This window comes from Oncorhynchus mykiss, chromosome 12 (assembly GCF_057628025.1).
Source record: "Oncorhynchus mykiss isolate SJ-2025 chromosome 12, ASM5762802v1, whole genome shotgun sequence".
Taxonomy (NCBI): Eukaryota; Metazoa; Chordata; class Actinopteri; order Salmoniformes; family Salmonidae; genus Oncorhynchus; species Oncorhynchus mykiss.
This window is the reverse complement of record NC_143033.1, coordinates 81,550,468-81,575,898: the sequence shown is the minus strand read 5'-3', so window position 1 is coordinate 81,575,898 and position 25,431 is coordinate 81,550,468. Positions and strand designations below refer to the sequence as shown.

At 44.6% G+C, this 25,431-nt stretch overlaps 1 protein-coding gene across 1 annotated transcript in view; it reads right to left on the bottom strand.

The window, feature by feature from the left end:
- Window positions 1–204: 204 nt before the first annotated feature.
- The window catches only part of LOC110538506 (netrin-1), a 42,443-nt gene continuing 17,216 nt past the window's right edge, over window positions 205–25,431 (bottom strand). Inside the window, exons 3-7 of the mRNA XM_021625367.3 lie at window positions 18,277–18,465; window positions 12,990–13,139; window positions 11,769–11,822; window positions 8,422–8,496; window positions 205–2,977 (exon numbers count right to left, since the gene is read on the bottom strand). Coding sequence (XP_021481042.1) covers window positions 2,658–2,977; window positions 8,422–8,496; window positions 11,769–11,822; window positions 12,990–13,139; window positions 18,277–18,465 — 788 coding nt within the window. The 3' untranslated portion in view covers window positions 205–2,657. The remainder of the gene's footprint in view (window positions 2,978–8,421; window positions 8,497–11,768; window positions 11,823–12,989; window positions 13,140–18,276; window positions 18,466–25,431) is intronic.

Genomic DNA, 25,431 nt, shown 5'->3' with positions numbered 1-25,431 from the left:
TTCATTTAATTTTCCCAACTGCAGTTCACTGTTATTGCAGGAGGAAAACAGACAGAGGCTGATGCAGTCTCATAGGGTAATGACAGACTGCGGTCTTATTGGGCCACACCATTTAGCCCATGTCAATCCCAAATGACTCACTGAAGTACAGAACTACCAATGAGACACAGATGAGATGATGAGAAACAGTTGAAAGTCCACAAGTACTTTTACAGAGCTTTATTTCAGATTTACTAGGCTGTTCAATAGCTACAGACTTTTACTTTTTCATTACAGCCGTCTATTATCCAAAGCAAAGAGTGACCAAAAATAAAAACAGGCAAAAACAAAAGCCACATGGTTTCATGTGTCATTAAATATATTCATTTGTGATAAACATAATATATTAGTATGCATTACAGGACATTACACAGACTTTTGCAATGGACAAAGCTAAACAACATTTACAAGCCCAAGTATGAACACAAGCAACATTCAGATACATTTTTTGTAGCAGATATCTGGTCATGACTGAGTACCATTCTCCAAATGTGTGGAAAACTGGTCTAACTTTACACAGTGGACCCACTGACAGCTTTGATATGTGTAGATCCAGAGATGGATGCACTGGCACAAGAACATTTGAAATGGATTGCAATACAAATGTCCATACAAATATGTTTAAAAAAGTGTGTGTGTGTATGTGTGTGAGCAGGTGTGCATTTGCTTGCATTTTTGTGTGTTTATGTATTTCCCAAATATGTTTGGGATTGTTTATTACAGGTTGTAGATAAGCCTCTCTCTGCTGAAATACACTCCTGGGTATGCATAACTTGTAAACAAGAGAAATCTGCCTCTTTTTAATTTATTTGTCTACCCATTTATTAAGCCTATGGTATTTAAAACTCGGGTTAATAACACATGGACATACATCTAGTAAATGTTTAACAAAAAATAGTAACAAACTATACAGCTATATAACATTTAAACAGCCGGTCACCCCTTTTGCTGAGTACCAAGTAACGTCTTGAAAATGGAATGTCTGCAAGGTTTGAAGTGAGAATCAGATGCTGACACAGTGTGTTGATCACACAGCTTGACTCCTGTGATATTTCATCACCCCACAGGTTTTCTTTTACAACATAATACATGTATCTTTATACAGCATATACATACTGTACATATTGTCATCCACAATTAGGTTAGCTTAGTCAGCTAAGTAGTCAGCATGCATCTATTATTTTAACAAAACATAGGTTCATTTTGATAGGTCTTATCAAACCACATGAGGTGAGGTGATTCAGAATGCCCCCCCCACCCCCCACGATCAGTCCTTTACCAGCAGAAACAGGTCAATGCTCAGTGGGATGTTCAAGCAGTACTTTGTATTTTAACAAACGTGAACAGGATAGCAAACCAAATGCATCAATCAATGACACAGAGTCAGTGGACATTAGGTTCCAGGACCAAAGGCCAAAGGCAGCACGTAATCAGTGAAATGTGTGATCTCAGGTTGAACAATCATGAATGGACATACATTAGTTCTTTGATTTTTCTGGAACCATACAGTATGTTAGTTTGTATCCTGCAAGGTGCAATTAAACACTGAACATATCTTATATGTTGTGATTACTGTTGAATACTAAAGGACTAAACATTAAGTGCACGGTCAACTCATCTATTTTAGTCTCTCTAGTTGAGAACAGAGTGCTGTCTAAATACAGTAATATTATATCATGCCTACTGGTACTTTTATTTTGCTGAGGTCACAACCACACTGTCAGGATGGCAAGGAAATGTATCATGTAACAGACTCTTTCCCTATGCTAGTATCTGAGGAGCAACTTCTTTATGGCACTTTCATTTTGATTACATAGTTAGCAGTAATAATGAGGTAACAACCACATGAGGAGCTCTTAAAGAAGAAAGGTAACTGGCAATAGCTGGCTTGTTTTTTTTTTTTCTCCCATTTTTACAAGTATACGCTGTAACCACAGTAAAACCTAGTTTAAATGATCAATTTAACGTGTTAACACTCTTTGCAGTTTACACAGTTTATCTTGACAAGGCCTGGCAAGCAGGAGCCTCTCATTAAACATGAGAGAGATTCCCCTTAAGCCATGCCGTGCCACCTCAGCTTGCTAGAAACAACTTTACACAATATATATATATATATATATTGTGGGCTCTTTATAGGCTTTATAGGCTCTTTATATATATATTGTGGGCTCTTTATAGGCTTTATAGGCTCTTTATATATATATATAAGAGCCTCTTTAAACACAGATATGTGATACAGTAGATTTTTTTCTGATGTTCTGTAGAAATGAACTGGAAATATAAAAATAATGGTATCATGAATAAAACAAAAAATAAGTAACTTATCTGAAATATTAGGTGCAAACTCTGCAATTCCACAATGAAACAAACCTTGAAGGACAAACAGAACAACAACTGTAAAAAGAGCTCCTTCACACATATGTTTCTAAAACTAATATTCTCTTTTTGCTTCCACTCAAAGCAGCAGCACTCAGTCACTTTCTCTCTCTCTCTCTCTCTGTTCACTTCACCTCTCCCTCTTTCCTCTCTCCCTCTGGTGTTTCCTCTTTCTTTCTCCTCCTCCTGTGTTCCTCAGACTCGAGGTGAGCCCCCTCTCTTTCTCTCCTCTCTGGCTCCTCTTAACACTTGCCCCTCTTGTCGCGCTGTTGGAACTTCCTCAGTCTCCGGCCCCACAGGTCCTTCCAGGGGATGAGCAGGCTGCCCTTGTCCGCCACCACGCCACTCTGCCCGGGGGAGTCGTCATCCGTGCCCAGCAGCAGGTACTTCCTGCCAAGCTTGATCTTGGGGCACTTGCAGGCCACATCCTTGGCACGCACCCACAGGAGCTGGTCACCGCGCCGGATGCGTTGTTCACCTTGCTTGTAGACAGAGATGATGTTCACGGTAAACTTCCACCACTCCCCTGCCTTGTCTCCTTTGAGGACGTGCACTTGGACAGCTGGATGACCAATGAGAAGAAGGAGTGAAGGGGGAATAAGAAAATGTCACAATAAAGCAAGCAACTCTCGAGTATAAGAGATCCAGGTAAAAGTGAATGTACAGTAAAACATAGATCCTCCTAATAACACACAGGGTAACTAAGCAGGGAATCAGCCTGTGGGTTTTTGTTCCTGGGGTCCAGACTGGCCTGGGGGTGACCCCTCAGCTGTAAATGTCCTGTTTTACTATAGCTCCAATAACTGCTCCAATGTTTGAGTATGATTCAGGAATTGCTGACCCAGTGTGTGTGGATTGTTCCCCTGGTCCCTCCCCTCAGCCATGACCCCTGACCTCTCCTTGTTGTGTTGGCTAGCATGCTCCGTATTACAGCAACAGTTGCCATAGTGCTCCCCAGGGTAAAGACAATGGGTGCCCGCTGAGTACATTTGAATGAGCACCTCCCTGAGACTGGTTGTAATGTTTGACTGCTGTGGACGTATCCTTAGAAACGCTTTCCTTTCCTCAACTGAAAAGCCTGGAGAAAAAGAAGTGGCTGGTATACTGGGTTCAACTCAGAAAGTCCAACAGTGAAAGTGCAGCATTCAACCTTTACTAAAAAAATACCACATCTGTTTGAGGTAAAAGCTCTGAAGCAACGCCATTCCTGTGCTTTTGATAGAATGGCCTTTCAGCTGTTAAGCAGGACGCTGCACATCTTAAGAACCCTGGGCTAGAGCAACCTGGACCTGGTAGCCATTCAACCTTTCTCCCAAGAATTTGGCCCCTTAGAGCAGATAGAAATACAGACCCCCCCTCACAGCAGCTCCCCTGCATGGATTTCTCTGTCACATAAATCTACCATTACTTCATCACTCTGATTGCAAAAACGCCTCAGTCATCGCAACAAGGGGGAAACAACTGAACTCACTGGGGTAGGAGCTAATCTGTGCTTGAGGTGAAGTGGTTTAGCTGGGAATGTGCTATTAACGATTGGACTAAAGTAGGTGGAAAATGAACCAACCTGAATAGTTTCCACTCCCAATGGTTTAAATTGACTCAATTTGGGAAACAGTGTGTGGATGGTGTGAAATGTTTCAAACACACTAATAAATACACACACAAATGCATACATGCACACACAGACACACAAGTGCACACATACACACATACACACACGCACTTGTGTGTGGACTAATGTTAGAAAAATGTAGGTGGCTGAAAATAGCACAGGAAGTATTTTTTTTCTCCTTGTCTCTCTCTCTGAATGCCAACGCTCTCTATTGCGAGCCGCATCGATTGTCCCCCATAACAGCCTGGAATGTTCTAAGAGAACAGGAAGGGGGGCCCTGCTAGTGTGAGCAAATTGTACACAATTTCAGAAGAAAGGAGGCCTGTTGGGCTGAGTAGAGCACGCTCTCACAGTCCTGCCATTCATTAACAATGTGTCTCTGGGCTGGAGCCTACTCCTTCATCCAAACACATAAAGGGTGTGTGGGGGGGTGGAGTGGGCCACTATTTATCTTCCCAGCCACAGAGAGGCTTCCAGAAGAATCGGGATGTGTTCCGACCTCATGAGCTATCCGGGTTCTGCTCCCAGAGCCCCATCCAAGAGCAGCGTGAGAATCCAGCAGAGATAGCCCTCTTCTCTCTGGGTCGCTCTTACTGACCGACTGGCTAACGAGCTCCCGGGGTGAATGGACCAGACTCAGCTCTCTGCTGTCTGACACCAATGCAGAACCCTCTGTCACTCTATGGGCCGCTCAGGAAATTGGTAGTTCTCTAAGCAGATAGTAAAATACTGTTATACTGGACTAAGATTCCAGTCCATGAGTGGACCAAAGTATGCAGTACTAATCATGGATGTTAGCTGGAAAGATCAAGCAGCTCAGTCCTCACACCTCTGCACAATGCTTCAGTCCTGCTCCTCACCCAATGAAGTCCAAAGCGTCCATGGGGATGGTATTGAATTGAGCTCATGAATGGAGATCTAGGACACTAAACTTCTGTTTTTCTGTTAGCAGACAATATGGTATATCAGTACTACTTGGACCATCTTAGCAGGGTAGCACAGAGGAGGGAGGGAGGGAGGGAGGGAGGGAGAAAGAGAGAGAGAGAGAGAGAGAGAGAAAGAGAGAGAGAGAAAGAGAGAGAGAGAGAGAGAAAGGGAGAGAGAGAGGGGTTTAATAACACAATGGAAGCCAAGCCTCCCGCTGGGTCCCCTCTCTGAGTAGTGTGCTGGGGCTTGACCCGCACACCGCCGACAAGGGGGCTCTAATCAAATTAGAGCGTGTTTAATTTCAATACGGAGGCCCCTGTCCCATCTGGTTATCAGCTGAGTGACTGATCTGGGCCCTGCAGCCCCCAGGGTGAGCTAACAGGGACCGCCGGGTGACGGGGCTGTGTGACCCTTCGTTTCACCGCTGGCCCTGAACGTCTGCAAAAGCTCTTTGATTCATTGTCCTCCCCGCTGGAAGGGTGTCAGCCCAGAATATAACCCTTTGTGGCTGCCGTCACCGTAGCTACGGCCACGATGGAAAACAAAAATGAATAAACAAATCATATTTCTTTCTCTCCGGGGTGGCAATCCGTCAGCGTCGGCCTAATTTACCACCTGTTTGCGCCCTGTGGAATGCTCCGAGCCGGCAGAGTGCACCACTGTGTTTAAACAGGGGGCCTCTTCCCGTGACCCTGGGAGGCCCGCAGCGCCACTCACACAGGGGGGTCGTGGCCCCAAAGAACAGAGACACTGTGAACCCCACAAAGGCCCAGGGACAGCCCTGAGAAATGAATTAGATTGAGGCAGAGGAAAAGTCCCCTGAGGAATGGTCTCTTCATAAAGCCCCAGCATAGCCAAAGGAGAATCATCTGCGCTGTTTTGATGAACTCTTGAAAAACCAACCTTCTGCTTTTCATGAATCAGTCTTGTGATTTATAGATTCGTCTGTTCTTTTCATGGATGACTAGCAAGATTAAATGAATGAAAATATGTATTCTGATGGCTGTTCAGTTTTCTGGGGAACTGAAACAATGAGCTCACATTATTGTCTCTCTCTGTGTTGCACAATATTGATTGAGAAAAGAAGAACATTTGGCCATTTATGCATTGAAACTTTGTTAAAAGTCTCTGATGTATCGCTCTGTTTGATTGATGAACTATGATTGATGATGAGGCTTTTGGACATGTGACAGCTATGAAGGGGAACAGTGTGGCCAATGCAGCTGGATGTGTTTCATTAGAGAGAACACTGAACTGAAGTCTTAAAGGGATAGTTCACCCAAATGAAGAAAATAACACATTGGTTTCCTTACCCTGCAAGCAGTCTATTAACAAGGTATCACAGCAATCCATGCTTTGGTTTAGTTGACTTGACTTGAATGGGATTTGTGCCACAAATGCTAAAACATTATCATGTGAACAGTGAAAGTAGAAAACAGTGCCAGGGAAACTACATCAAAGCATGGATTGTAGTCATTCCTTGTCAATAGACTGCTTACAGGGTAAGGAAACCAATATGTCATTTTGTAATATGGCTGAGCTATCCCCAAACCCTGATTATAGCAGATGTATGAACAAATCTATTCTAACAATCAAAGGCTTAACAATTTGAACACCAACTTAATGGGTATAACTACAGAGGAATTGGTGACCAAAATATTCAATATGATATAGGCCGACTGTACAGTTAGGTCTCATTCCAGGAGTCTAAGAGATCTTGCATTGTCTTTTATAAAGGGTATTTGGCTATACGGAGTACGATCTCTTCTCAAATGCTGGCAGAGTGCTGGACGTGCCTCAGGGTTTGTGCTGCTGCTGCGGTTGGGGAGATTTGTACGGTGGTTAGCAGACATGAATCTGCTGATAGGAGATCTGCACCATAATACTACTGTGATTAATGGAATGGAAAACCCTCAGAGGCGAGGGAATCACTCTCCATATGGAGATATGGAGGCTACACAGTGGGACAGCACAATGAAATACTATATAGGAGGCCTATGATATGATCCATGGACTGTCCCTACTGCTACTACTGTCTCTCTTACATTACCCCCCCACCCTTCTCATTCTTTTTGCTCTATTTTTAGATCTAGTGGTGCTGTTTTTTGGTGCTGATTCAGAATATAATGATCCAAGTCCAGCATCATCCATCATCAAACTCAAATGTCCTTTTAGCTTCAAGTTACAGAAGTTATTTCATTTGTGAAACCGTTCTAAAATAGCAAGCTATGTAAATATCTGTATTTGGCTTGAACGTGAATGTTTTCATATTACTCACTTAGATTCAGATGCAGATGAACTCCTGTGGAGTCATTGATGACAAAGTATATTTGTTGTGTGATTTGGCTAATTTTATTAATATGGGGCTTGCTGACAATTCCTAATGGCCAGATCCCCGCCAGAGCCTCATGCTCCCAGGGTGCACCAGCCTTTCACCATGGAGCAATAATACTGGACCCTACTGAGGCTGGTGGCTGAGAGCAGGGATTGCCCTCGACCGTGGACAGGGGCCAGGGTGAGCAGATCCACAGGGCTTAGAGGGAGGTGGAAGGGGAGAGGAAATTGTCCGTTAGCTGTAATTGAGAGGGACTGTGAGAGGACTCAGTGGGAACTTGTTCTGCGGCACTCTGAAGCTCAGAGCCCTCTCTTTATGAGGTACAACTCCCCTAAGACACACACACACACACTCACACACACACACATCCGTCAAGGTGGGACAACAAATCTAAATAGGTCCATCTAAAGCCTGGCAGAGCGGAGCTTTGCAGCTCTCCAAACCAACAGGGGGGCTGGCTCGTCCCACAACCTCTCTCTGAGGACAGTTTCAGCTGGAGTGGAGGAACTGATATGAGCTCAAGATGTAGAGGTAAGAGTTGAATAATCCCTTTGTTTCTCTGCCCAGACACTGATGCCACTGATCTCTATCTTTGGTGATAAAAGAAGAGGCCCTGCGGTGAGGATGCCCCCAGCAAACACTCTTCTCTCTGTCCAGCTCCCCCCACCTCCAGTGAATCTCACATAGTAATGAGTGTATGTCAGTGCAGGGATGTTAGGATGTGTTAGACATGGGTTTTGTGTGGCTAGCTTACAGATGATAGATAATAATATGTATCTGTTTTCCATGCTAACTAATCAAAGTAGACTGGATACATCTGTTAATGTGCTTTACACCGCCATTGCCCAAACACAGTCTAAAGCTGTCTGGTTTTGAACATAACCTTCAAGAAATACATATATTCTTTTGAATTCCATCATTCCAGCATGTCTTATTTCCCAGAAAGCAGCACTCCTCAGTCTAATACTGGCTGGCCTGTCCATCAGCGGGGTCCCCTGGGCTCAGTTCCGAGACCATTTCCCTTTGATGCAATGAGGGGCTTGGGAGTGGACATGCCTGTGATTAATAAATACATCTGACCCTCGACCGCTGGCCGACGCCTGGGCATATAATTCCTGCACAGTGGTCTCACCATAGTCTTTCTTGCAGTACTTCTTCATGTTGATCTTTAGCTTGCCCTTGGTTGCCTTGCAGTGAGAATCACAGTCTGTGGAAGCGAGTGAAATAATGGGTGAATTAGGTTACAGCACAGCCAACATATCACAAACATCTAGATTTTAAATATTCTCTCTCTCATGGTTTACGGACTGACCTCAATTATGTTATCTAATAAAAGCCTTTCAGGTACATCCAAGGGTCTACACTCTACCCCCACTGTAAGGGGTTGAAAGCTTGCGTCTATTGCCAGGCCAATTTAGTGTACTTATGGTACACTGTCTCTTGTTATGCTGTTATGGTGTCCCTGTGGAGCTGGTGGAGGTTTAAGGCTTCCGCATGCTTCAGTTCGGCTGGCGCCTAGTGGTCGAACAGAATGAGTGTGCTCCCAGACTCCCTTATAAGACCTTTGCTTGAAAAATGAGAAAAAGCGGCAATAGTACTGTTTGTCCATCTTGAGGCGCCGTAGCCAGTATACACTTCCTAAAAATATATAATATATAAAATTATATAAAATATATAATTAGTCTAAGATAACTCAAGAAATCTGTCATTCATTTTTGACGTTTTTTGCTGAGGTGATCTTAGTCACACTATTTTACATCTAAATAAGCTGTTTGGTTTAGTATTTCTCAAGTGAACAAAATGTGCATGAAAATGAGTCATCTATCATTGAATGTCGACAAACACTTAATTGTAGAATCCCTACTGTTGACCAATGACCGACGAAGGGGCGTAGACTTCGGCTACCGAACTTGCAATAGCCTCGAGAAAAAATGTGGAGTGCGTGAACAGCCAGGAAAAAAACCTTGCCGAGGACCAAAACAAACAAAAACGTCACAAAATGTCATAATACACTGAGTGCACAAAAACTGATTGAAGTGGATTTAACAGGTGACATCAATAAGGGATCATAGCTTTCACATGGATTCACCTGGTTAGTCTATGGTTTTGTACACTCAGTATATATGCACAAACTTTTCGGGACAGTTTAGGATGGGAAGCATGCGGACACCTTTACACAGATCCTATTGTCAGCTCACTCCCACTCTCAACCTCCAACCTCTCCACACAGAATATCTAGCCTGTCAGAGTCCTGGCATCCATTGTGTCAGCACTCAGGGTTGGGAAGGTCACTCACAAAAGGAGGTCACTGAAGGAAGTTAGCTAGTAGCCTAACAAAAATTAGCAGGGGCCTAAGCAGTATCCAATCCACTTGAGGCGAGAAAGAGAATACTCTAACGTTGGCACGGGCTGATCTCTCTGTGGTCGATCTCTCTGTGGCCTCTGAGAGGAGCCTGTTACAAACCAGTGGCCAGAAAGAGCTCATAGTTATGATTAATTGCTTTCGGGTCTGGTGCTCTCCCTTTGACACCAAGCTGTGTTGACCTGGGCTCGCAGGCGTGCCAAGAGGCTTTATCGATGTCCGCCGACCGTCGTGTTGTCAGGGTGCCAGGCACCTTTTGTAATGGGGGAGATGGGTCTGGGACGAGAGGCCAAACTGAAAATGGAAATGGTTTGTTCCCACTTTTCCACTGACTGACACAAATTGGAACCAGAACATCTCCTGGTTTTGCTCCCCCTCCCAGTGTAATAAGCCCCATGCTCTTTTATGGGGGGGGGGGGGGGCTGGTCGGCCGGGGGGAAAGGGGGAGCAGTTAGGAGAGAGGGGACCTTTCAGTTTGCCTGAATATGGACAAACTTCATTATTTCTTCCAGCCCTCTGTCCAGTCCTCCCCTTTCTTTTCCTTTATACTCTGTGTGAATGAGGTTGCCCGGGTAACAGCGGAGCGAGAAAAAAACGCACTCCCCCAAAAAGGCGGATTGGGGTGGAGGCAGGGGGATGGGGAGAAAGTGCATGTATGTGGAGAAAACATTTCTAGTGAAACGCCTGGCAGCTTTCGGGGGGGTGTAGAAATGAAAAAGGGAAGGGAAATCCCAAAGTAAATTAATTTGACGAGTCCATATCGACCACGCCTGATTTCCATTTAAATGTGGCTAGGGCGGGGGCCCCCCTGGCCCCTGGAGGCCTTCATCGTACCTCCCTTTGATAGCTGGCATTGCCCATTAGCCCAGCAGCACAATCCCAGGACTGGCCATCACACCCACAGCTCTCATTAAGGCCCCGGTCCCCGCTGGGAGGACAAACGTCCCCTTTGTGTGGCCTCTCTAGCGGGGCACCTACCATTCTCCAGGGTCCCTGGGGACCACACCACTCTTAATTTGGAGGGTGGTGTCTGTGCGGGGTTCCTGACAAGACTCCAAACCCCATTGCAGCTGGTCGCCAACGTATGTAGCAGGTTGGCCATTCAGCTCAGTGAAATATGTGGAGCCACACTGTTAGTCCCATGTTAATGATCAAAAGTGACAGAACCTATATGTTTTACATGGAAGGCAATTTAAAGGAATACTGCGGGATTTGGGCAATGAGGCCCTTTTTCTACTTCCCCAGAGTCAAATGATGTCTCTGTGTCCAGTAAGAAGGAAGTTAGAGGCGGTTTCGCGAGCCATTGCTAACTAGCATTAGAGCAATGACTGTCAGTCTATGGGTATCTGCTGGCATGCAAGTATCCATTTAAGTAGAAGTTGGACCAAAAACAATTTGGCTTAGGCAACAGGTTTTAGAGACCAATACTTTGCTCCAGATCTCTCTTTTTCTCCTCATACGCATGCCAGGGGATCTACCCCACAAGCTTGGACTGAGCAGTGGCTGAAAGTATGAGCTAAATGTTACAGTGGTATGTCACTTCAAATCAGTGTTGCACTATAGCACGCAGACTCAGAGCTGTGCATTTCAACAATAGGGCTGTAAATAAGTGAGCAAGGGAAGGGTTCTCTTCCCTCTCAGCGCAACGAGAGATGATTGGAAAACAAACTGGTGCAAATGAAGCGTGCAATCAAATTATGGGCTGGAGGCTGAGTGGGAATACATAATGGGTGGGAGGCCGGGGAGAGAGAGCTGACCAAAAACCTGGATTTAACATCTCCTGACACATACACATCCCCTTAAATACTGCAATTATGGAAGGTGAACCTTAAAATACTACAATGTTGAAGGTGGCCCTTAAAATACTACAATTATGATGGTGGCCCTTAAAATACTACAATGTTGAAGGTGGCCCTTAAAATACTACAATTATGATGGTGGCCCTTAAAATACTACAATGTTGAAGGTGGCCCTGAACCCAAATAAGAAACTGTGGAATAGAAACTATGGAATGATATGAATTGTGCTCGTACTAAAATACAATACATTTGTTATGTTATGCTTTAGTAATTGCCATACCCTGTGGATACCACGTCTCAGCAGTGTCACAAACTCACCTAAGGGCTCTTCAGAGCTGGTATAGGTGGAGGTGGGCGATGCAACTGGAATCTCTGCAACAGAGAAACCACAGCACAAACATAATGACATTTCACATCACTACTCAGTTTGACAGCTTCATATGTGGAAAAAAGGAGCAAAGTTGTTAGAATGTCTCTGTTCAATTTCCTGCTCGCCTTCCTTGGGGCTTAAATGAACCTCAGAGCATTGGTGATATACTCTCAGGTATGCCTTAATAGGTTGTCATGTTATTGATTGCTGATTAGAACACAGAGATTGTGCTTGGAATACACATTAATAGCCAATTTCCCATCACTCTCTTGTATTCGTGGCATGCTGTATCGTAAGGCACAGAGAGCCAGGGCCCCTGGCCTTGTTAAAATTGAAGTTGTCAGGAAGTTTGATATAACAAAAATGTTATATTAAGCTATTAAACCTAAAACATTTTAGCTCGAAAATATACGAGAAACCAAATATTTTCAGCTCAATTTTCAAGACCCCCATTTCCTCCATCTTTTTTTACACTACATTTGTTACTTTCCCAACGAAATGAAGGAAATCCTATTCCAGTGGGTTCAAAGATTGATTTTATCGCTGTGGATCCTGGCCAAGCACACTGATTCCTTTTCCACAATGGCTTTGTTGAATTTCCAAATACAACTTTATCGGAAATGTCACCAATTGAAACGACTGTATAAATGGTGGCCAATTGTAAATGTCTATGTGTCCCAGCCATCCGAGGTATCTTATCTGGTCATGCCAGCTGTGTTGGCGGTGCTAGCCACCCATTAGCCCATCTTGTGTATGTAGGTGTCGTTTATCGCCGAGAGGCTGGAATCTGTGGGCTGCTGATACTGCCAATAAACATATCAGTCATCATTACCCTGGACCGGCTGGGTGGATTTATAGGGAGATGGGCTGTTAACGGTGCTGCGACTCACAAGGCCATGTTAGCTTAGACATTATGCCCTGTTTACTTAAGCTCTGGTCTAACTGTAAAATATCCATCCAAAGAAATAAAGGAACAGGGGGAAATAACAAAATGAAATGAACTCAGGCCATGAATTCCTGCATAACAAGCATGTGTTTTGGTGCGATAGAGTACTTGTCAGCGACTACTCCAATTGATGGGGCCAGTGTTGTTGCTAGCTGGGCTATGGTTGGGCTGACTTGTGTGGTCTGTCTGTGGACATTTCTCTTAGTACTGAGGCAAGTCATACTTATGCAGGGGGCGATAGGAGAGCGGCTCTGCTGGTAGCCCTTAGCACAGCGGTTGCAGGTGATGCCGGTCACGCCGTCCTTGCAGGGACACTGGCCGGTGGTTTGGTTGCAGGTCTTGCCGGCTGCGCCAACTGGATGACAATCACACGCTGTCAGGAGGAAAGAGCAGGAGAAAACAGAGATGAGATGAGTTTAAATCTGTTCGGTCTTCACTAGTATTGGTTTAAAACCAATTAGGCGTAAGGCATCCTTCTCAATTCCCTGTGCCTCTCGTTCCTCCAATATTGACTCTCTGAACTTCAAAGTAAGCTTTGAACAAGCTCAAAGTGACTCACAGGCCACCACAGATGGGGACTGGGACCTCAAACAAATTACAATTACTCCCTTTTTCCTTAATGATTATAGGCCTTGCCATCAGGCATGAGTATTGAGGAACAGTATATTACATGATCAAATAATATCTTTTAGCACTTTGAGACTACACCTGTATGTATGTGTGTGTGTGTGTGTGTGTGTGTGTGTGTCGTGCGTGCGTGTGTGTGTCGTGCGTGCGTGCGTGCGTGTGTGTGTGTGTGTGTGTCGTGCGTGTGAGCCGTGCGTGTGCGTGTGTGTGTGTGTGTCGTGTGTGTGTGTGTGTGTGTGCCGTGCGTGCGTGCGCGTGTGTGTGTGTGTGTGTGTGTCGTGCGTGTGAGCCGTGCGTGTGTTTAAGCCGTGTGTGACCAGTCTTTGTGTTTTCTCTGTGGAGCGTTGTGATCCACGGCGGGCAGAGCAGAGCCTGTGCTCCTCTCAGATTGAGTTCACAATCTAAAGCTTTTTGGCAAAGAGTTCCTCGCAAATATATCCTGAATAATGTTCCCCATTAATGGGAGAGTGGAACACACATCAAAGCCGTCTGTTTAAGTTGTTAGTCAGGAGGATCGCACATTAAATGTGAGAATTTGAGTTTTGTGCATGTGCACTGCCAAACGTTTACCATAAAGCCTGTGTTTGAAGTGGAAGCCCAGCTCTCTCCATTAGAGTTGTATGTGTTTTATGTAGCTGAAGAGTCATTTGAAAATAGCTTTAAGCGGTCCAACAGAGGCTGGAGTTGGGTGTTATTAGCTGGGATTCAACGGGTTTCATCAATATTAGAAGTCACTTGTTAAATAAAAAAAGTAAAACTTTTCTGTCCTCTTTCTACTCAATTTGCAGTATAAGTACATTTTGCCAAGTTTGTTTGACACATTTTATTGAGGTATAATAAAATCAGCATAAAATAATCCTGTCCAAAAAAAAACAAGAAGGGTATGAATGAAAAGTCATGTTTCTAATAAAGTCCCCCATCTTTACCAGCCAGAATGTTATTGTGGTTCTTACGTCAGGAATACAGTAAATAGTCCCATTAATTTAGAAACAGGATTCTAAACTGTACAGTATATGGACTGAAACTGTAGGCTTGATCTTGCTTTCTGTTGATTTAATGGGCATTATCTTCTATAGCCTTTACAAATGACTTTTTAATGCAGGGTGGGACCAAAAAATGTCAAATAAAACACGAGGTCACTCTTGTCCCTCCCGATGGCATGTGGGTAACATCCATGTGTATTCTAACGATGTGTGTCTCTTTCTTAAGGGGTTGTAAGGGATTGTACTTGAAAGCCACATTAAAATAACGGTTGTTTTTGTATTTCTTTATAGTACTTCTAGAGATGCCACTAACCACACATCACAATAGAGATGCCACTAACCACACATCACAATAGAGATGCCACTAACCACACATCACAATAGAGATGCCACTAACCACACATCACAATAGAGATGCCACTAACCACACATCACAATAGAGATGCCACTAACCACACATCACAATAGAGATGCCACTAACCACACATCACAATAGAGATGCCACTAACCACACATCACAATAGAGATGCCACTAACCACACATCACAATAGAGATGCCACTAACCACACATCACAATAGAGATGCCACTAACCACACATCACAATAGAGATGCCACTAACCACACATCACAATAGAGATGCCACTAACCACACATCACAATAGAGATGCCACTAACCACACATCACAATAGAGATGCCACTAACCACACATCACAATAGAGATGCCACTAACCACACATCACAATAGAGATGCCACTAACCACACATCACAATAGAGATGCCACTAACCACACATCACAATAGAGATGCCACTAACCACACATCACAATAGAGATGCCACTAACCACACATCACAATAGAGATGCCACTAACCACACATCACAATAGAGATGCCACTAACCACACATCACAATAGAGATGCCACTAACCACACATCACAATAGAGATGGCACTAACCACACATCACAATAGAGATGCACCACTGCGTCTCCACTCAATCCATCCGCCACCATCTAGTCCTCTTCCTCTGAGCTCAAACCACTGCATTGTGCTCTTAATGTTCTGAGTGCTACACTGGGAACCCACTGGAAACATTAATTAATTTCCCTGCGGTGTGGAGGTAAAGAGTTGCTGAGAGGTTGAGGGGGAGTGTAATTCAGTGGACCGTGTGGCTGCTCCATTGCTGTGGGCTCCCTGGGCCTGGTGAAAGGCTTATATGGCGGAGCGGACGAGAGGACTGGGAATAAAACAAACCGTTAGAGCTGGGGGCCGCCGGGGGCCGCGCTGTGCTCTGAGAGCCGTGTTTACACTGCGCTTGATGAGGGATGAAGTCGTTAATCTGGGAAATAAAACATGAGGCATTCCACACTGCCACTGGAGACGCCGGTGTTTCGGCTTATAAGGCGGAGGGGTCTATTCTGTAACCTCCACCTTTCAGAGAGTGGTGATCCTCCATTTTGGGGGTTCAGGTTGGAGAATGAAAGCAGACTTCCTCCTGGCTGTGTTGGCACAGCATTGTGTTTCCTGTCCAAAAACAGCAGAGCGAGATGGTTGGCTGAGTTGAACAATAAATACCATGGGCCCTGACTGATGTCACAAAGCGCTGAGTTTGTCACCTGAGGAGAGAGCAGCAATCAGGCTGTTTGGGTTTGATCCCAGAGTATGGAACAGAGTAAAAGTTGGGGCAGAGCTGGAAGCCTTCAGGTTACTGATACAGCCCTCTAGAAAGCCTAAGACAGGTTGCTGTATGTGGTTAGCGCATTAAGGAAGGAGAGAAACTCAGGAAAACTAACCTGATATACTATATTTGCATCCCAAATATAGACTGTAAAAATGTTTGGACTGGCAGCGTGCAGTGAAATAATGATGCTCCCAACCATTAGTCACTTTCAAGAAGTGCAAAAGATCCATGAAATGTGTTAAGGACAACAGCACAACATGAACTACGTTTGCCCTGAACTCCAATTAGGTGTGAACTCTGACTGCCACCACTGTGAAACGACCCCAAAACAGTCTGAGTAAGTGGCTGACTTTTATATATGATGGTGGACTGTGTTGATACTTTCACTCCGTGAGACTTGGAATAGTCAGTATGAGTTAAGAGTGAAGGTCCCTTGTGGTCTGTAGTAGGAAATGTAATATGTTGCAGTTCCTGTGACTAATTAGCCAATGGTGGACCAGGCTGAAGGGCACTGGAGAATAGGTACTCTGAGAACCCGCTCTGAGCCAATAGGAATGCAGCCACGGCTGTGGTTGGAGACCACAATATGCGGGTCTGCACAGAGTCACTCACTTGTCACTGAAGCGCAAGCTGGGTCCCAGTGTAATACAGCACATTGAGATGTTGTAATCAGACTGGAAAACAAACGACTTGAAACAATATTCTGTCTTTCATACAAGGAGGATATTACACTCTTAGAAAAAAAGGTGCTACTGTATCTAGAACATGAAACTATTCTTCGGCTGTCACCATAGGAGAACCCTTTGAAGAACTCTTTTTGGTTCCAGGTAGAACCCTTTCGGTTCCAGGTAGAACCCTTTCTGCAGAGGGTTCTACCTGTAACCAAAAAGCGTTCTCCTATCGGGACAGCCGAATAACTATTTTTTTCTAAGAGTGTAGGATATTGTTGTATTATAAGTCTTTGGAAAGACTAGAAGTCATCCAGTTCAGGGTAATGTGGGATGTTGGTGGATCTGATGCTGAGGTGAAATGGTTGGCTTGTTCAAAGAGACTGTTTGAATCAACTCCTGCACTCCTGCATTCCATGGCAGACCTCACTTCTACTGTTAGCCACTCGTCTTTTTGTTCTCCACCTCCCCCGTTACAATTCACAGAAATGTAGGGCGATTCATTATAGCCCTCCAAGTTAAGCAAATAAAGTAGAATAAAATGTGGTCACTAGGGACCGATTGTTGGGATCCTCCCCTGCTTTAGTGATAAAGGTACTTCAACTACATTGTTTCAAAGGCTCTGTCCACAGAAATGCTGTTATTACTGTAACCTGTAACCTCTATTTGAGAGAGATAACTTATGACTTGGACAAGAAACAGAGGTAGAAGTTAAAGCATTTGAGGTAAATGCGCAAAATATGCTTTTTATGAATCCACTCACTCAAACCTGCCTCATCTTGTGCTGGTGCTTGTGTGATTGCATGTGTGTCTGTGTGTGCGTGCACGTATGTGTGTGTGTGTGTGTGTGTGTGTGTGTGTGTGCGTGTGTGCGTGTGTGTGTGTGTGTGTGTGTGTGTGTGTGTGTGTGTGTGTGTGCGTGCGTGCGTGCGTGCGCGTGTAAGTTTGTGTGAGTGACAGGTGGTTGTTTGCTCAGTGCCTCAGAGCCTGGCTTCTCTCCCCACGGTGCAGGGAGACAGAGGGAGCGAAGCTTTTCTCTCCTCATACACTAATCCTGAACAGCATGGACTCAAACCTGACTTATGTGCTCACACCTGTGAGTGTGTGTGTGTGGGGATGGGGTTGATAGCGAGATCTGTTTCCACTCAACTGTACAGCGGATCAGCTCACACATCACTCAGTTTGTTTTGCTTGTGTTGTCATGGAATTCCCACTAGACTCCAAATACCAGAATCACACAGGTCAGCAACACTCACACTGGCAAGGTGGGAGCTTTTGTCTTTACAACTATCTTTCACCTGTCTCACATAATAATAAATAGTAGTGAAGTACTGGAAAGTAATACGCAATAAAGTTATCAAAAGATAGTTGGAAGACTTGTTTCCTGCTGATAATTTGTAGATATCATGGCAGAACAATTCAACTTGTTTTCCAACAACATATGTCAAGAAAGTCCAAAACCGAAGCAGAATATCAAATAGCGTGATGTTTGGGTGTCATGCAGCCATTTTGAGTAACCCACCCAGCAGACACCCAGCCCAGGAACTGTACCTTTGCAGGCCCTCCTGTGGGAGATGGCCTTGGACATGTCCCGGAAGAAGCCCTCCTTACAGTAGTGGCAGTGGCGTCCGGCCGTGTTGTGGCGGCAGTTGAGACAGACTCCGCCGCTCCTCCGCCCAGACAGCTTATACAGCTCCATGTTGAAACGACAGCGCCGGGCGTGCAGGTTACAGTGGCAGGCTGCAGAAAGATGGAGAGAAGGCGAGGGGGTGAATAACACAGAGGTCAGTGGGTTCGCATGCTTTTTACACAGGTGTTGAGTACACTTAATGAAAACTTTGGCCTCCTGAACCTCAACACTCAACACAAAAAAAACTCCCACCATGCAACCTTGTAGTTCAGCTAGTCCAGTGCTTCATAAGCTGGAACTGAAAACTGATGAACTCAGCAATTTCATTCACATGTACAGTATATCACAGTAGGGTGTTGACCACGTTACTTTCCAATTTCCAAAAGTCTAGTGGAGGGGAACCAAATAACAGCTAGTGAGCTGTAGTGTATGGAGACCCTGAGAAAGTTACTGTTACTTTAATGACATCAGTGGGTCAAAGTCCTCTGGTCAGACATGTCATTTGTAGACAATGAGTTATAAAAACAGATGGATTGGCCAGGCCGTGAGCGATCCAGTTTCTAAGAGTAAATGGTGTAGTCCGACTCCACGCTCTCCTTTCCCCTCCACCTGCTTATAGATTTGACCTCTGACCCCTAGTGACGTCAGGAGAGAGATTTCCTTTCCCACAGATCTCGCAGCCTTCACTAACTTTCTTAGTTGTTTTATTGTCATAACATTATGACGGATAACTTCCCAATTAAATTGGGTGATTCATTCATCAGTTCTCTCTGTGCGTTAGAGCCAGGGTGGACTTTCCACCTCTGCTCTAGTGATATTCTCTTCCAAAGCACTGTGAAAGAACTTCCATTTTTTTGGCTTGCATTTGAGCTTTTCTGTTTTAGTCTCATCCAGACACGTACTGCTGTGATAGGGCTGGAGGAGGAGAAGCCCGCATGGTTTCTTATTTGTGGATAATCTCTCCATCAGTGCACCCTGCCTTACGGTTATAGCCACAAGATCTGAGTGATAAGGGCACATATGCTACACGTTCATCAGCACTCCCAATCACGTACCAACCAACTTACACCTGCCATTGGGGACCAGGGTTGCCAGGTGGGTGGGATTCAGAGCTGCTTCCTCTAAATTGGGGCTTAAACACACACAGTCACACACAAACCGAGGTGTTTGGCAGATGTCATGGGCTTATCACACCTCAAACCCCAGGGCCGATCAGCACACTCAGGGCACACCAGACCCCCGGAGCTTTGAAGCGTGCCCCCCCCCTCCCTCCCTCCTTCCCTCCCTCCCTTGCTCTTTACCGCCTTCTTATCCCAGATGTTATCTCCACTTTGGGTGGACGTGTGAGTACAAATGTAATGGGATTTTTTATGAATGGGAAATGGAATGGAATGCTCTTAGTTTTCTTACCAGAGGCAAACATCCTACAGAAAAATGCCCAAATAAAGGAAACACCAACATAAAGTGTCAAGGGCGTTGAGAACAGATATATATTCTACAAGTGTCTGGAACTCTATTGGAGGGATGCTACATTATTCTTCCACCAGAAATTCCATCGTTTGGTGTTTTGTTGACGGTGGTGGAAAACGCATCTCAAGTGCCACTCCAGAATTGCCCATAAGTGTTCAATTGGGTTGAGGTCTGGTAACTGAGACACACACACACACACACACCCTTTAAACCCCCTATGCTCCTTTGAGACCCCTATTTTAAAGTCACTGAGATTTCTTCTTCTAGCCATGGTAACCAAAATAATGGGTAAGTGGGCGTTTTTATACATGAGCATGGGACGTTAAGAGACGTTAATTGCTTAATTAACTCAGGAACCACATCTGTGTGGAAGCACCTGCTTTCAATATACTTTGTACCCCTCATTTACTCAGGTGTTTCCTTTATTTTGGCAGTTACCTGTATGCTGGTACTGTAACTTTAATCTTCACAGTGAGCCAGATGAAAGTTGAGAGATAAGAAATACCAGGTAAGTATCTGGGCACATGCATTCTGCATGCAATATAGGCCAAATCTCCTATTACTTTGACAAGCAGCACGTCTTTGTGCGGTCTGTGTGTATACAATACTGCTTCAGCCTGTGTGTGACCCACTGTGTGTGGTGTCTATGTGTGTGTGAGAGAATGTCTGCATCATGTGATTAATAAGCGTTATCTCCTTGGCTTTCCCCAGCCTCTCCTAATGAGCGCTGTGCTATCTCATACACACTTCCCCAGCCTCTCCTAATGAGCGCTGTGCTATCTCATACACACTTCCCTGGCCGGCTCTCCAATCACTTCTCTAATTGTCCCTCAGTGCCAAGGCCTCAAGTACTGATAAGCTATATTTAGACCAGCTAGCCCAAAATATCCCTCACAGTATCTATCACACACACTGTTGTGTTAACAACTGGGAAGCCTGACAACAAAACAACAAGTGAAGAAACAAACAAAATCTCCCTAGTTTTCAATATGTGTTCAATAAGAGCTTAAATTTTGTCAAATTACGGGACGAAATGTGATTTCTGTAGTTTCACATCAATAATAGGGATCGTAACAGTGGCTACCTACCTGGCAGTGTAGCCTACACGTAGGGCCTTTTTGTTGTTATTTGAAGCACTGTCGAACATACTTAGAGGTACACCATTTCAATCTATTTATTTTCAAGTGTTGTAATACTGCATAGTGAAGGACATGGTAGGTGTGAGACGCTGACATGATGAGTCATCCCACAGCTCGCTGTAGGTGGATTAATATTCTGTGTTCTGTGAGAGAATCTCAAGGCCATACATGCCCTGTATTGATAGCAGGTTCTGGATTGTTGCAGGGACTCAGCACCTCCCTGCCACAGACACACATAACCTACCTGTCACCAGGTGTCTGATGTTAACCAAACACTCTGTGTACACGGCTGCCTGTGTTCCTAGGCCGCAGACAGAGGAGTTGTGTGATTTGTATTGAGAGGAATGCTGTGCTTGTTCAAGGATGAAGAGGAAAGGAATTCCAGTGAATTATTGTTTATCCGGGATCAATTAGTCCCTCAGTCAGTGAAGGCCCATAATGATAGTGGCCCATATTATGAGAGGATGCTGTGTGCCAAGCCAAACAAGCCTCTCATCCTCACCCTGTCAGTGATCTGAGAAAAACACAACATCAGTGCCCTTAGGAGATTAATATACTTGTCACATTCTCTCCGAGGTATCTAAATCAAATCAAACTTTATTAGTCACATGCTCCGAAAACAACAAGTGTAGACCTTACCGTGAAATGCTTACTTAACAAGCCCTTAACCAGCAGTGCAGTTCAAGAAAGAGTTAAGAAAATATTTAACAAATAATCTAAAGTAAAAAATACTACAAATAAAGTAAAAAATACTACAAATAAACACAATAAAATAACAATAACAGGGGGCGGTACCGAGTCAATGTGCGGGGGTACATGTAGGTTGGGGTGAAGTGACTATGCTTAGATAATAAACAGCGAGTAGCAGCAGTGTAAAAACAAATGGAGGGGGGGGGGGGTCCTTGTAAATAATCCGATGGCCATTTGATTAATTGTTCAGCAATCTTATGGCTTGGGGGTAGAAGCTATTAAGGAGCCTTTTGGTCCTAGACTTGGCGCTCCGGTACCGCTTGCCGTGTGGTAGCAGAGAAAACAGTCTATGACTTGGGCGATTGGAGTTTCTGACAATTTTATGGGCTTTCCTCTGACACCGCTAATTATACAGGTCCTGGATGGCAAGAAGCTTGGCCCCAGTGATGTCCTGTTCGGCCATGCAGTCTTGGGTGAACAGGGAGTACAGGAGGGGACTAAGTACACACCCCTGAGGGGGCCCAGGGTTGAGGATAAGCGCGGCAGACGAGTTGTTGCCTATCCTTACCGGCCTGTCAGGAAGTCCAGGATCCAGTTGCAGAGGGAGGTGTTTAGTCCCTGGGTCCTTAGCTTAGTTTTGTGGGCACTATGGTGTTGAACGCAGAGCTGTAGTCAATGAACAGAATTCTCACATAGGTGTTTCTTTTATCCAGGAATGCAGTATTTCCATGACAACACTTGATTTTAATAGGTTGATATTTCTGAGCGCTGGGTTTGTTTTCCTCCTATACCACATTGCTTACTGGAAACCTCCTGGTGCAGGGGCTGTGCATCAGGTCTAACTGTGAGAGACTACCACATTGGTTACTGTAAACCTCCCGGTGCGGTGGCTGTGCATCAGGTCTAACTGTGAGAGACTACCACATTGGTTACTGTAAACCTCCCGGTGCAGGGGCTGTGCATCAGGTCTAACTGTGAGAGACTACCACATTGGTTACTGTAAACCTCCCGGTGCAGGGGCTGTGCATCAGGTCTAACTGTGAGAGACTACCACATTGGTTACTGTAAACCTCCCGGTGCAGGGGCTGTGCATCAGGTCTAACTGTGAGAGACTACCACATTGGTTACTGTAAACCTCCCGGTGCAGGGGCTGTGCATCAGGTCTAACTGTGAGAGACTACCACATTGGTTACTGTAAACCTCCCGGTGCGGTGGCTGTGCATCAGGTCTAACTGTGAGAGACTACCACATTGGTTACTGTAAACCTCCCGGTGCGGTGGCTGTGCATCAGGTCTAACTGTGAGAGTCTACCACATTGGTTACTGTAAACCTCCCGGTGCGGTGGCTGTGCATCAGGTCTAACTGTGAGAGTCTACCACATTGGTTACTGTAAACCTCCCGGTGCGGTGGCTGTGCATAAGGCCTAACTGTGAGAGTCTACCACATTGGTTACTGTAAACCTCCCGGTGCGGTGGCTGTGCATAAGGCCTAACTGTGAAAGTCTACCACATTGCTTACTGTAAACCTCCTGGTGCAGGGGCTGTGCATCAGGTCTAACTGTGAGAGACTACCACATTGGTTACTGTAAACCTCCCGGTGCGGTGGCTGTGCATCAGGTCTAACTGTGAGAGTCTACCACATTGGTTACTGTAAACCTCCCGGTGCGGTGGCTGTGCATAAGGCCTAACTGTGAGAGACTACAGACTCAGAGATTGAAGTCTTGTTTATTGAAGTCTTGTTTGGCCATGCCCTCAGGAACCTAGTGATTTCCCAATTAGAATAGGTGCATAATTTGCACATGTTTATAGGACATTTTATGAGCTATGCAGTTTGTTAAACAGCATGTGTTTCAATGTGCTGGTAAAACAAATCCTGGCATCATGTGAAGTTACAACAATAAACGGTTTTAGTTGAAATTAGAGAAAAATAAACTTGTGACATTTCATTCAAAGTGCTTGTTACAGAGCCTACATGATGCCTGCATAATACTTGCATAACACCTGCCTGGTGTGTGGGTGAAGCTTCAGAAAATGAGTCACAAGTATTCATTAACATTCATAAAGCACTTATGAAATCAAAGTGTTCCCACTCATTCCCCCATAAATATCCAAATCGCAATGGAACTGTAATATATGAAGTCATAGTTAAGTCAAGTAACTATTTAACTAAATCAATAAAAATGACAAGTGACTAATAGCATGCCTGACTTATGAAAGCATAATGAATCAATGGTCATGTTTTATTAAGGATGAGAACCTATGGTATTACAGCATATCGGCATCAATGGGAGGGACATGGAAGTCACTGTTTGGCTCATTAAGAATTATAGCAATAGCTTTAAGTGGATGATACAATATGTTGCCATCACAACCGTCTGAAAATCACTCCTACATTACTCTTATGAAGTTCTAATACATCATTGTCATAAATATCTGGTTTAATAGAGAAACGCATATATTATACATTTTGGTGCCAAAAATCAGCAGACATGCCTCGAAACATTATTGGTAATATGCCTCCATTTCTTTGGGCCAAGGGATTTGTAACAGAATTAAGATCCAACTGTGCATTTGGTCTGTTGATACATACTGCATGACTTTAATGATACAAACGCCCCTGAACGTCTTCTGTGGGGCACTCCCATTAGATCAGTCACCCTTATGCTCTTAGCTTCATGCCCCAGACATACTCAACATTTTCCTCCAATAAATATTTAGATTGCACATTGCTGGAGCAGCTGCTATTTTGAAGAGGGAGAAAAAACAACAAAGGCCTTTTGGAACGAGCTATCCAGATGATGAATCATTTTACGAGTTTCCGGAATGCTTTTGATGACTTGAGCTGGGGTGAAAAGCTGGGGTGAAACGTCTCATATTGGGAGGACTGATTCAGCCAACGGCCCTGATGTTCTTCCATAGCAACCCGTCACCTCGGCGTAATGCTAACAAATAAATAAACAAGCGAGAGTGCAGATAAAGAGCGTATAAAGACTCCGTCTGAGCAGAGCTGACAGGTTGAGACAGACAACTGTTTCAACACGAGGACTTTTAGCATGTGTGATTTGTTTTTATTGAGACACACATTGGAGGCGGTGAGGGAGGAGGTTTAAACAGGATGCAGTGATGAACAACCCTGGGGCTGGGGTTCATCTGCAGTGGAAGCAGCACCTGTCTCAGTTCCTTCCTCAGCTATAGGAACTGAATGGAAACTCTGACCTCTCTACGCTGGGAGGTCTAACATCTGCATTGTCCCCCTTAGTGGCCCCTCACACCATACCACTGACACTCGGCATTCAGTAGCTCTCTCTTTTAGAAGGAATGCACACAGGCATTGATGGAAATATTGCTCATCCATGAAGAACATGGAAGAACTGGACAAGAGGGTCTGCCACAGTGACAGTTAATGGTCAGTTCCTGGAAATACTGCATATTGACCAACACAGTTATTTTTCACACTTCGACATGGTTGGCTTAAAGGGTAGAGATGATGGAAGCAGATGAGCCCAGGTGGCCTGATTTTACTACAGAGATGTTATCAAACTAAAGTCATTAGGGTGGCCAATTAGTGGCAACATGTCTAATCCCTAGGGGTCTATGGCTTGTGCTTGGTTACCATGACAACACTGAGTGAGACATGATGATCAATCACTCAGTTCACCTTTAACCTTTGAAGACCTGCCAAACCACACAAGAGTGCACTTTGTGCCCTGAGATGGAAGATGGAAGAGATAAGCCATGCTAATGTATTGGATTTTTGTGTTATGAAATGGTGGTTTTG